Consider the following 13,895-nt stretch of genomic DNA (forward strand, 5'->3'; position numbering starts at 1 on the left):
GTTCATAATCGTTTGCCTTGTGCATTAACAGAACTCACCTTTTGTAATTCTGCATGTGGAGTTATTAGCAAAAGCATTGTGAAATTGCTCGGCCATGAAGTCTGAGTTTACAGCTCTTAAAAGGCCGATCTGTCCACTCTCTTCGTGGTTTGTTCGCGGCACATTTATTTTCCATGCAGTGCTCAGGGAAATGTCTGCAGAACGTGGATCGTGCACTTTTTCCCACAACAGCGTGTCGGCGGTCACAGGTGGAGTGTTTCATGTCAACTTTGTTCAGTTTGTATTCATGCCGACGTCTCGAGAGCAACACCACGCTGATTAATGAGATATTTAAACTGTTTGAGCAGTAATGCTTATGAATTGGAACATTATGTTGTCCTCATACATGCTGAGGAAAAGAGGTCAATGTGGGGCCAATACACTGAATTATTATTCTTTCTATATGACTTATTTCAGTATATGTAGGGTGTCTACAGTGATGTCATCCTAAGCCCCATTTAAGACTCATCAAATGTATTGCCGACAGGTCTGGATGCTTCCCTTTTAACAATGAGGTCTTTTCTCAAGACTTATCTGGTTTCTCCAAGTAACACCAGCTACAGACCTACTCTACACACGCAGCTCACTAGGATGCTCGGCACTGTAACGAGACATATTTATAATATAAATGTTCTTTCCTTGTCCCTCTGATACTTGCTGCCGTCCTTGGCATGTTGGTACTTAAGTCCAGGTACACGATTCACTTTCCCACCTTTCACCGCTTCGTAATAATTCACCTTCCACTTAATTCCAGTTGGCCAAACTGGAAAGGTCTCTTTGCTGCCCCTTGTGGCTGATGGAAGGAACGTGCCCACTGCAACTCTGACTGGTGTTTTTTCCGCCATCGGCCACAAGGGGCAGTGATGGGACCAGTGGTTGTGATCTTGCTTGCGGTGCGCCCTCATCGGGATGTAATGCTGACGGTGGTCTGGGTGGGTCTCGATTGACTCGTACACCTGTTTTTTATACTATGTGGGTGGCACTCAAAGGGAGGGGGAAATTGTATTATTTTATATAATAACTGTACTGATCAGGGAGATGTCCACTGTCCTTATAGTTGCCGTTTGCATCCAGGACAGCATATCAATAACAAAAGCATCTAGGGATGAAAAAACTTCAATCAAACGTATATTAAACGGCTTGATTTTACCAATTTGTCCTAACATGGACTATACATTAATCAACGGTACTACTAACCCAGGAAACTCATTTGCTGAAGTCAGTCCAACATAAGAGGTGGAGAACTAGAATAAAGTCGTTGCATTTTACATCCATGTCTAAAGTGTCTTCACTTTATATTCGTATATACACTACCGTTCAAAAGTTTGGGGTCATCCAGACAATTTCGTGTCTTCCATGAAAACTCACTTTCATTTATCAATTGAATTGAAAATTGAATAGAAAATAGTCAAGACATTGACAAGGTTAGAAATAATGATTAATATTTGAAGTATTAATTTTGTTCTTCAAACTTCAAGCTCAAAGGAAGGCCAGTTATAGCTTATATCACCAGCATAACTGTTTTCAGCTGTGCTAACATAATTGCACAAGGGTTTTCTAATCAGACATTAGTCTTCTAAGGCGATTAGCAAACACAATGTACCATTAGAACACTGGAGTGATAGTTGATGGAAATGGGCCTCTATACACCTATGGAGATATTTCATTAGAAACCAGACGTTTCCACCTAGAATAGTCATTTACCACATTAACAATGTATAGAGTGTATTTTTGATTAATGTTATCTTTATTGAAAAAACAGTGCTTTTCTTTGAAAAATAAAGACATTTCTAAGTGACCCCAAACTTTTGAACGGTAGTGTACATTTATGTACAATTGGCATCATAAGCATAAGGATTCTTGAGTCATTGCTAGAAATGTGTTTTTTTAGTTCACATTCACCTTTGAAGTCTACATTGTAATCAATCCCCGAGTCCAAGTGCACATTTGAGCCAAATTGCTCCCTCTCAATAAAGCATTCCCGGAAACGGACCAGACGGACAACATGAAAACAAACCGCCGTCGCCGGCACACCAATAAAAACGTCATGTCGCCGTATATAAAACACACAGGTCCGGTCCCGAGAGAGCCGTTTTAAAGCTTTACGGTTATCAGAATGAACTGGAGAATGTAATTAAGTCCCGAGGACTTGACTAAACTCCCAGTGACCACATGAGTCCCTCGACCGGAAAGGGATTATTCACGGCTCCTCAGACTCTGAGACGCTTTCTGCTAAAGAGCCCGAGTCGTGCTGGCTGACCCCACAGGACAGCCCGTAAAGCAGGAAGTCATTTCATTAAATCTGGTTCCCATGTTGACCCGGAGAGGATTTCAGTTGTGCTGGTGATTCAAATATCATCCGACAGGTTCTCAGCTTTGTATTATTTATAAATGTCCCTATTTAAGGGTCCAGAGTACCAAAACCCCCAGGATCTGTAGCATTTTTTGGGATAAAAAGGGTAAAATTATAACATTTCAGGGAGAGTCTGAGCTGACACGTGGCAAACTTTTCTTGAATCCTGAATACAATGTGTGATCGTGGCAATGTGGGAGCTTTAACTGCTAATCCCAGAGAAATATTTAAATATTTGAAGTTATGCATTCAGCGAGGAAGCCCACACATGTGTGCTCGGCATCGAGCGTACGGTACTTTCAGTCGGGGATGCGTTTCGGATAAAAAAAGAGTCCAAATGATCCACTAAGTGCTACTTGTGTTTTTTGGTTGTATGGAAAGTTATTCAAACCAGCTGTGGAAGGTGAATCCGGTGGATACTATAATATTTGGTAGATGGACGCAGGTTTATTATTCCATTTAAATTATGTAACACTTGATACTCTTTCCTTTTAATTATTGAGCTAATTCAACCGCAAAGGGAATGTGAAATGTGTCTCGGGCACAGAGGGAGCGGGCAGGAATACTAATAGGAACATACAGCTGTTACAGGGTAATCAAGACTTATTGTGGAATCGTAACGTTCTAAAATACTTTTCTAATATACTTCCATTCCATGATATTTCTAGTATACGCCCCGCCTACATTCCTCCGTTTATTTGTGTTGTTTTTGCGTCTTATGTAGTCTTTTAGTGTTCTTGTATTCTAAATTATTAGATAAAAAGTGGATTGCAAACAAACATAGTATTTGAAAGATTAAAAGCAAAAGCCTCTGACGTATCTGTGGTTGCCTTTTGTTTAGCAATATATGTACATATGTATATATATATGTATATATATATATATGTATATATATACATACATATATATGTATCTATATATAAATATGTATATATATATATATATGTATATATACATATATGTATGTATATATACATATATATGTATGTATATATATACATATATATATATGTATATATATAAATACATATAAATGTATGTATATATGTATGTGTATATATAGATATGCATATGTATATATATATATAAATATACATATATACACACATATATATACATATATATGTGTATAAATACATACATATATATGTATATATATATACACATATATGTGTATATATATGTGTATATTTACACATATGTGTATATATATATATATATATATACCCGAGCTAAACGTCTTGATTAGTCCGTTAGGCTGTGTTGCTGCTTTATACACTCATCGTTAATAATGGAGAGGGAACTTGTTTACTTGTCAATAAGGATATTTACACATTTCAATAAACACAAAGTGGCATAATTACAAAGGACGGCAAATCCATGTATCGGCTTGTGTGTGATTAGACCCTCGTGACCGTGTAAGTGGAATAGAAATCGTGTAACGATGTATGTAATTGTAAATGTATTTATCCGAGTCATTTGAACTTGAGCTTAATGACTCTGGTGTTGAAGGATAATTCAAAGTTGTTTTTGTTCTTTTGAATTTCAATAAGCGTGTAGCTTCAGAGGATTGTTGTTCAATATACGGAGGCCGAGAACACTCGTATTTATCACATCTCACCATTTTGGTTATCAGGTTCAGTTGAATTTTATTTTACACACTTTTAGGGCGTTACCGAATTAAAAATCTTTATTAGATTTTCACCGATCATTCTTACAATGTACAATCTGTAGGTAAGGGAGAACCTTAACAGAACCATCCTGTAGTGACGTGCAGCTCTATCCCCGGGTCGGGTCATAACATTAACATTCTGATGAAAACACCGTAAAGATGCATAAAGGACATTTCACCACACAGCAGATGCAAGTGCTACGATGCCCCTAAATATTATTAGTTATTACAACTGGATGCAAACTGATTATATATTGTTTTCCATTATGTTAACTTACATACTGCCCATGCTTCAGTTGTCTGTTATTTACTAAATAGTCAAATTGCTTGCAAGAAATATGCATTCACAAAGTGAACTTTAGCTCAAATTATAAATCGCACTTCATAATTGCGTTTGACCGTTTATTTGGTGAAGGTCAACACATGTCGTTAGCGTCGCAGAGCGTTGCAATAGTTAACGTCATGACGCAGAAGTCGTCAGTGCCGGCCTCACCGGGGTGAGACGCTTTCACAAGGAATCATCACGGATGATTAAGTTCAGAGCACATCTGTAAAAAACTACACAAAGACAACACTGCGCTGTGATCAAGGCCACAGATTACAACATACACGCACACACACAAACACACGCACACCTCCCCCCCTCAAACACACACACAGACAGACGCACACACACAAAAACACACACACGCACACACAGACACAGAGACACACAAGCAAACACACACACACAAACACAGAGACACACAAGCAAACACACACACACACACACAGACATAAACAGACACACAGACACACACACAAACACAGACACAGAGACACAAGCAAACACACACACACACAGACACACAGACACACTCAGCGACCTCTGTGCATCTTTACACGTTTGTGTATGATGTCATAAGCTCTGAACACCTTTAAACACACAAAACACTGCCGGGATCTTAAATTTAACAAACATCAAAGTCACCCTGTGAGGTTGTGTGAGGCTCTCCAGCTTTGAGAACTCCTCCAGGTAGGATTCAGCAAAGTATGATTATTATTATTTTATATTTTCAAACTAAAAACAGGTCAGCTCTTAAAACAAGAAATTGCCATGAAACAAATGTAAATACTGACTCGTATCCGCTGCACCTCCCAGCAGACGGCCCTCTGGAAGGACTTCTCCCAGACGGCCAGGTCCGTAGCCAGCTCCACCCGGAAGGTGTGGCTCTGGCCGTGCCCGACCAGAATACTGAAGCACAGGGACTCCACGTCCTGCTGCTCGAGCGAGTGCTCCAGCCCCAAGTAGAGCCTCGCCTGCAGCCAGCAGTCCTCGGCCATCCACAGCTGAAACACAGAGGATTCATTATGATGACATGCTCTGGGGACTGATCCCACCGTCTCTTTACTGCCTCCTCCTCCTCCTCCTTCTTCTTCTTCTTCTTCTTCTTGAAAGATTTCCTAGTTGGTCGATCACAAAGATGGCCTCAGGTCAAGAGAGTCCCGTTTAGTGCCTGAAACACTTCATCTGATAAGATGAGAAGAAGCAGCCGTCTGCACCCAGATGAAAGTAACGTCCCCGATGCACATCAGCTCTCAACTCACCTTGTGGACCTTGAACAGAACCTCATATAGGTTGTACGTTGTTTCTGCTGGGCCCCAGTCGCCGGCGCTGAGCTAAAACACATAAAACATGAAGGAGCGAGAGATGAAGAGGCAACCAATCAAAAGAAGTTCTGTGGTTGTCTTTTGCTGCACCTCTTTATCCAAACACGTAAGACAAATCAGCCAGGAGGTGTGTGTGTGTGTCTACATACATCATTTTATTTGGCAATAATTTAACAATAACATTCATATATATATATATAGATATATATATAGATAGATATATATATATCTATCTATATATATCTTTTTGTGTGTTATAATTCCGTACAACTCTCATGACATGTTATTTGATCATTTGTGTAATTCAATGTCCGAAGAACAACTTCAGTCACGTTGTGATGGAGGAGCTAATTGCACCACCCAGAGAGGTAAGAGGGGCAGCAGTAGGCGTGGTGCCCATCCCCCACTCCACGTTGTGTTCATCTGGTGTCTTAAATGTTTCCTCTCCTCTCTGCACGGTTATATAAACGGTGATAATCAGGTCACATCTCCTGTTCGGGCGCCATGAGACAATCACAATGTGCTTTAAGAGCAGACGTTCAGCTTTAATTTGAGGGTCTTTACATCCACATCAGGTGAACGGTGAAGGAATTACAACACATGTTATACATGGCACCTCCTTTTTAAGGCAAAGAAGTGTAATGTTCTGCAATGGCCAAGTCCATCACCTGACCTGGATCAGATGGAGCTGCATTTCACTTGCAAACTGAAGGGAAAATGCCCCAAGAAGCATCAGGAAGTGAAGACAGTGTCAGTCGAGGCCTGGCAGAGCGTCACCAGGGATGAAACCCAGCGTCCGGTGATGTCTCTGGGTTCCAGACTTCAGGCCGTCATTGACCGCAAAGGATTTGCAACCAATTATTACAATTGACAATTACAATGATGATTATGTTAGTTTGTCCAATTACTTTTGATCCCTTAAAAAGGAGGGGCCACACATAAAATGTGTTGTAGTTCCTACACCGTTCACCTGATGTAAATACCCTCAAATTAAAGCTGAACGTCTGCTCTAAAAGCACATCTTGATTGTTTCATTCAAAATTCATTGTGGTGGTGTACAGAGCCAAAATGATGAAAATTGTGTCAGTCTAAATATTTATGGACCTGACTGTATCTGACTGGTTTCTCCTGATTTACAGTGGGTACGGAATGGGAAACTGTGATATTTCAGTTTTTCTTTTTTTTTTAGATTTGCACAAATTCCTTTAAGATGGGGTGCTGAGTGTACGAGAAATAAAATGAATTTAGATGATGATTTTAGAAAATGGCCGCAATGAAACAAAGAGTGAACATTTTAAAGGGGTCGGAATACTTTCCGTACCCACTGTATATTTATTTTGATTTGACAAATTCACAAGACAGAACTTTAAGGATAAAATAGGGAAAGGAGGAATAAAAGTGAAGAACAAAAAACAGACCAAAAATTTGCAACAAAATACAGGGTGTCTACAGGAATAAACCAGTGAAATTTAAGACTTTTTAAGACCACGTCGAAATAAAATTTAAGACCTAACTTACGATGGAAATATACATTAATCTAAATAAACTAATTCAAAGTAAACACACTGATGTCTGTTTAAAATTAACAGTGTGATGTAATGCAAAAGGATAACACAAATGTCATTGCTGTTGTAAATTATATTTATTAATAAATTTTCAGAACATTTAAGTCCCATGAACAAATGCTTATATCAAGTAAATATATTTTAAAAATACAGGCAACAAAAAAATCTATAAAATAACATAAATAACAATTCCAGCTGCTTTTAAAATGCAAATTCATTTACATAATAGAATGTATGTGTGTGTGTGTGTTCTTATGTCTCTATGTGATGGATGTTTGTGCACAGGTTCATGTCTACTCCTGAGCTTTTGTGAATATACTAGGAAAACAATCCTTTTCAAACTGTATTAATATAAAAACTTCCAGTTGACATTTGGTCCATTCTCCTGGAAAAAAGAAAGAAAAAAGGCAGACATTAGCCAAACAACAGTCAACACATCTCTTCATGACACCACCACTTCAGATTAATGTCAGACTGGATAAATATGAATGAAAACTATTTTTACAAATTAAGCAACGTGAGCCATCCCTTGAGCCTAGTGAACACTATTTAGACATATTGACAGGTAAACACCACTCTACTTACTACCATTCTAAAACTATTTTTAATTAGTCTAATTAATGTGTAGTGCGCCTATCCATAGCTGTTATTAACTTGACACATGAGTAAAGCTTAACTATATGATACACATACTCATATACATGAGGTTAGTTAATACATATATATTTATGTTAGACTTACTTTGAGATGCTGAAGTAGGTCCTGGGCGTGTCATGGCCCATGAGCTCCAGAGGATCCTGACGGGACCTGGTCATTTCACCAATAGCGCACATGAAGTCCAGCTGTCTGCTCGCGGTGGTCTGGTCCAGAGTCTCGTGGAACAGAATGAAGAACACGGCGCCCTGTTGGACTTCGGTGATGAGCTCTTTGTTGCACGGCGCTGGATTTCCTCCGGTGACCTCCAGCGTTGTAGCGTTGACGTCGTTGCGAGCAGCGGAGCAGGAGCTCGCGGCGGAGCAGCAGCTAGCGGCGGAGCAGGAGCTAGCCCCGCGCGCTGCTGGCGGCCTTCGCTAGTCTCTGTGCTTCTTGCTCTGCTCGTGAGATTCCACCGCTGGAAAGTCTCGCGACACACAACGCAGCTTCAGAAGCATTTCACCGACCGTGACCAGAAACACTCGTTCTTTTCAAGCCGTTGTTGAACTTGCATCCTGCCATGTTTTCTAAACTAGCCGATGCTTCACGTTGTAGGGGATTGATGGGACTGAATACGCGGGGCCCCTTTAAGAGAAGGGGCGTGGCCCCGGTGACACCAGAGACGCTGCAGAGCGACCGGAGCAAAATACGGACCTGGCGGAACAGATTGCCTCATATTCGTAATGACATGACACCCAAAAAATTTAAGACCAAGCCAATCTGAATTTAAGACTTTTTAAGACTTTTTAAGGCCTTATTTTTAGGAAAAGCAATTTAAGACTTTTTAAGACTTTTTAATGCCCCGCGGACACCCTGAAAATAATTAGATAAACCACAGCAAATAACACACTCACACATCACCAGTCTGACATAATTACATCTTTAAGGTTACATGATCAAATCAAGTCAGCATCGGTACCAGTGTTTTTAATCTGGCAGGGTGAAGTCCATCCCGGAGGGGTCCTTCACGTCTGAGACCGGATTCCATATTTTGACAAATTCCTTGACCTTGTCATGGAGGGGGTGAACTCTTCCAGAGGAAGAACTTTCAGAATCCCCTTGTACCAATCATCCGTAGAAGGTCTTTAGAAATCCAGAGTATAAGGATAGTCTTGTGCACGATATAATAGTAATCCACTCAGTTTACGTCGTTGTTGCTCCTTGCACTGCTCACTGTAGCTGACTGCTTCTCTTCTCAGGGTTGATGACTCCGAAAATGAGATCATGTTTTTATAAAATATAAAATGCATCACTACACGCTACCAGTCCCAGCTGTGGAAACACTGGTACATCTGTCTATTTAAAATGCATGTGTAGTTCTTTGTTTGTTTTTTAATTGTGATTTTGTATATATTTTATGATATTTTAATGTTTTGTACTATCTGGACCTTGAGTGTAATACAATTTTGATTGATTGATTGATAACTGAACTATGACGTCACAATTACTGCACTTGACCTTCTCCTTCCAGTCTAGTGCGGCTTGAAGGAGATACTCGTCCTGTCGTGGTGTGGAGGAATAATGTGTTCCAAACACCTCGAGGCTCAAATGAGCGTGTACAGGGGAGTCTTCTGGGCGCGTGCCGTTAAAGCGTGCCCCGATGCCGTGGCTGCACATTCCGGTGCTCTCTGCCTCGGGGAAGCCGTGCTCCAACAACAAAGAGCCGGCGGACCGGCGCTGCACTTCAACACCCAGCAGCTGGAGAAAGCCTCGAGTTCATGGAACCAGGATTTTTGACGACCGTACAACACGCTCACTTTGTTCTGGCCGCATGGGATCTGTTAGAATAACGGCCGAGGACTTCTCCGGTTGACATGATGAGTCCGTATCAAGTGGAAACAATGCTCTGCATTCAGACACACTAGTGTGTACTCGGTCCATTGAGGCTTTTCCTTCATGTTAAGTGTCTTTGCGAATATGGTTCAATGGTTCAATGGTTTAATGGTTCAATGGTTCAATGGTTCAATGGTTTAATAGTTCAATGGTTTAATGGTTCAATGGTTCAATGGTTTAATGGTTTAATAGTTCAATGGTTCACTGGTCCAATGGTTCAATGGTTTAATAGTGCAATGGTTTAATGGTTCAATCGTTTAATGGTTTAATAGTTCAATGGTTTAATGGTTTAATAGTTCAATGGTTCACTGGTTCAATGGTCCAATGGTTCAATGGTTTAATGGTTTAATAGTTCAATGGTTCAATGGTTTAATAGTGCAATGGTTTAATGGTCTATAGTTCAATGGTTTAATAGTTCAATGGTTTAATGGTTCAATGGTTTAATAGTCAATAGTTCAATGGTTCAATGGTTTAATAGTCAATAGTTCAATGGTTTAATAGTTCAATGGTTTAATGGTTCAATGGTTCAATAGTTTATAGTTCAATGGTTTAATAGTTCAATGGTTTCATAGTTCAATGGTTCAATGGTTTAATAGTCAATAGTTCAATGGTTTAATAGTTCAATGGTTCAATGGTTGAAGAGTTCAATGGTTTAATGGTTTAATTGTTCAATGGTTTAATAGTTCAATGGTTCAATGGTTTAATAGTTCAATGGTTTAATAGTTCAATGGTTTAATAGTTCAATGGTTTAATAGTTCAATGGTGTAGTAGTTCAGTGGTTCAATGATTTAATAGTTCAATGGTGTAATGGTTCAATGGTCCAATGGTTTAATGGTTCAATGGTTTAATAGTTCAATGGTCCAATGGTTTAATGGTGTAATGGTTCAATGGTCCAATGGTTTAATGGTTCAATGGTTTAATAGTTCAATGGTATACTGGTGTAATGGTTCAATGGTCCAATGGTTCAAAGCCGATTACCTGCAACGTTTCTGGGGACAGAACCTTTATAACTGAAGTTTTTCGAGTGAAAAATGTCTAACGTTGATGTTTTTTTTCTCCCCTCGAAAGACAGTCTATACCCCCACGCAGTGCGACGGCATCGACAGGCTCGGTTTGAGACGCTTGACCCGGCCCAGGAAACCAACAGCTGGAGTTACCGTCTCTCTCAGAAAGGAGTGTCGAGAGGGGAACTGGACGTCACATTCCACTCAGTTGCTCAGTGAACCAGAGTTGGAGGTGAAAGACGACGTCTACGACCGGATTGCCTCACAAGTAGAGACGGTTTACGCCCATTTAACAGTTTATTGTCGCTACTAAAAAGCTAAATTGTTGTCAGACGATCGTAAATGTGTTCCGAGATGGCATTTCAGTAAACTAGTTCTGACCTTTTCTCCACCTTCATGCATCTGAATCGAGCTGCAAACCAGAACAACTTCCCATGCAGCAAAATCCATCTGCTGCAGATTCTGCATTCACACGCACTTATCTGTTGACTGAGATTACGCCGGATGCCGCATAACACCCTCCAGATATTGCATTTCAGCTTCTCGGCCATCCGTCGTCACTGGTGAAAGACAAGCTCCTTGAGAATGTCGCCTGACAGAGCGTGATGGGGAACAAGTGGGAGTTGGATGGGGCCCAAAGCACAGCGACCGCCCCCTTAATGTTAGCACATGATTGAACACAAAAAGCCTGCTCAGCAACCTTTAAAACGGAGAAACAGCTCGTCAAAAACAGTTAAAGTGTGACACAAGCTCTCGAATTGGAGGAAGGAGAGACTGACCCGGCCTGAGCGTCCGGAGAGCGAGCCATGATTAACCTGCGGAAACGCTCGCCAAGAGGAAAGAGACACATTCTGGACTGCGATGTACAATTATATCTACACTTACACTAATGGGGGACCGGGGCTGATGTCATATCACAAGACAAACACAGCGCTAGAGGCCATCTATCTTCTGCTCAGCGGCGCTGGCAGTCAAGCGGAAACAGTCAGAAGTGATACCGGACCTGCAATAAACATCGTCCGTTGGCCGGCGGCCACCTTGGATCTCTCCGGGGCCACTTGTGGAGAGGAAACACTTTTCTAAATTACACAGTGAAGGTGGTTTTTTTGGGGGTTTCATTGCGCATTTGATCTGCTCCTTTTCATTTCTACAATGCGGAGGAGATTTAATTTTAGGTAACACGGTGCCTCTCAGGGGTTTGATGTCAAGCTCTCCCTAAAAAAAGATTTAATTAAAGTCGGCGTCGGTGGAGAATATCAAGTGTCTCGTTGCGCAACATCTGCGGGCTAAGAGGCTAGAAATCAATGATTATTATTATTATTATTATTATTATATAGTGTATGCCATGACCCATCATAGGCTGTAGTCTTAGAATATTTGTTTAAAAAGTGCTGGCATAAGCAAGACTCATTACAAAAACATTAAATGTCTTATACATGTGTTGTAACTAAATTTAATTATTGAGGCTATAAAGCCTGTGGCATTAATTACTGTGATTGTGTTCGTACTTTGATGATGAGCTGCATCGGGCACCAGAGAGGAGCATTGTGGGTAGAATGCATAATACAGCCAAGAACAGTGATTGGCTGAAACCATCGATGAGAAGGTGACACTGCTAAACTCATAAACAATGGATCATATGACTGATTATTACATCTTCACCTAGAGTATAGCTGGAATATAAACCTGGAGTTTTCGTCTTATTTTGTGTTTTATTTTGAAGTCCTTGTCTCTTGTGTCCTCTGTTTCCCTGCACTTCCTGTCCCTGTGATTGTCTGCCTTGTTCCTGATTGTTTCCTCCTGTGTGATTGCTAGCCCCGCCCTCATTGGGTCCACCTGTGTCTCGTTCCCCGGTGTCCAATCACCTTCCCTGTGTGTTTAAACGCTGTTATGGTGTGTTCACACCGGATGCGTAGAAAAAATTCTCGACGCGTCTGACGCAGCAGTCTCGACGCGCGTCTAAAAAAAGTGTGTTCAGACCAGACGCGTCGCGACCGCAGAGTACTTCCACTTTTTAGTGGACTGAGCTGCACTCCCACTGCACTTCTCGCTGCTCTCTCTCTTCTTCTCTCTTTGATACGTGTCTCTGAGACTTTTCCACCGACGGCGGCAGATCTCCTCTGCCATGAAACACATATGCCGGCGGTTGGTTCATAGTAAAGTACAACAAATAGCTTCTCCGACCTTCTTCCACGCTTCATCTTTATAGCTACGGTTTCGGTAAGTAAAAAGAGTCGTGTCATAAAGTTCGGGGTGCCCACAAACGGCGACAATAATCTTTTCCTCCATTTTCTAAACCGGCAGGACGATGACGAGCGGAGCTGCTCAACGCTGATTGGCTGACGCAACTATGACTCACGCGTTTTTGCTGCCGGAGTTGGGAAATTTCAACTCGCGCGTCGACGAGCTGTCTGTTCGCTCTGTACGCAGCTGTGCATTGACTTTGCATGTAATGTCGACGCGCGTCGAACGTCCGGTGTGAACACACCATGAGTGTCATTCCCTAGTGATGGTTCGTACCGTTTAGTTCATGTCTGTTTTCTGTAAAGAAATAAATCTTCTGTGTAAACGTTGTTGACATTTGAGTACAATCTCTCTCGGATCAATACTTAAGACGTGGCAAAAAATCAAAGCTTGCTTAAAAAGTGCATATTGCTATAATTTTCTTTTCACTTGAAAATTCGTCAATTCTTTTCTTTCTTTCTTTCTTTTTTATGAGGTCACGGAGACCTCGACCTCAACCGCTGACCACCACGATTAATTTGTCAAGTGTAATATGTGTTGACGGATCTTATTAACCTCACATTGTACAAAATGAAAAACAACAATAGTGCATCAGTCAGCTACGATCACAACAAATATGAATACCACACTAATTACAGCTCGCCAGTCTTCTCTTGTTATTCAATTATAACTGAAGCGTACAGTATTTTGCAGCTGCTGCCAAAATATGTCACCGCCCGGTCTGTGCAGCACGCCGGGGGACGATACCAGAATTACACTGAGAATGACACTGGACTCGGTAGCCCCTCTGAAGAAGAAGACATTGAGGTTTGCTCCCTGGTATAACCCTCAGACCACAAACT

The 13,895-nt window shown here is 41.0% G+C and overlaps 1 protein-coding gene and 1 long non-coding RNA gene across 2 annotated transcripts in view; both read right to left on the reverse strand.

The window, feature by feature from the left end:
- The window catches only part of LOC130201642 (gamma-2-syntrophin-like), a 74,084-nt gene that overhangs the window by 9,916 nt on the left and 50,273 nt on the right, over positions 1-13,895 (reverse strand). The window contains exons 13-14 of the mRNA XM_056426724.1: positions 5,652-5,723; positions 5,184-5,393 (exon numbers count right to left, since the gene is read on the reverse strand). Of these exons, the coding sequence (XP_056282699.1) occupies positions 5,184-5,393; positions 5,652-5,723 (282 nt within the window). The remainder of the gene's footprint in view (positions 1-5,183; positions 5,394-5,651; positions 5,724-13,895) is intronic.
- LOC130201624 (uncharacterized) lies at positions 7,338-8,727 on the reverse strand. Its single transcript, XR_008833220.1, has 2 exons — positions 8,021-8,727; positions 7,338-7,664 (listed from the first exon to the last, which is right to left on the reverse strand). It is a non-coding gene; the product is annotated as an uncharacterized LOC130201624 (long non-coding RNA).

The sequence above is a fragment of the Pseudoliparis swirei genome, chromosome 11 (genome assembly GCF_029220125.1).
Source record: "Pseudoliparis swirei isolate HS2019 ecotype Mariana Trench chromosome 11, NWPU_hadal_v1, whole genome shotgun sequence".
Classification (NCBI taxonomy): domain Eukaryota; kingdom Metazoa; phylum Chordata; class Actinopteri; order Perciformes; family Liparidae; genus Pseudoliparis; species Pseudoliparis swirei.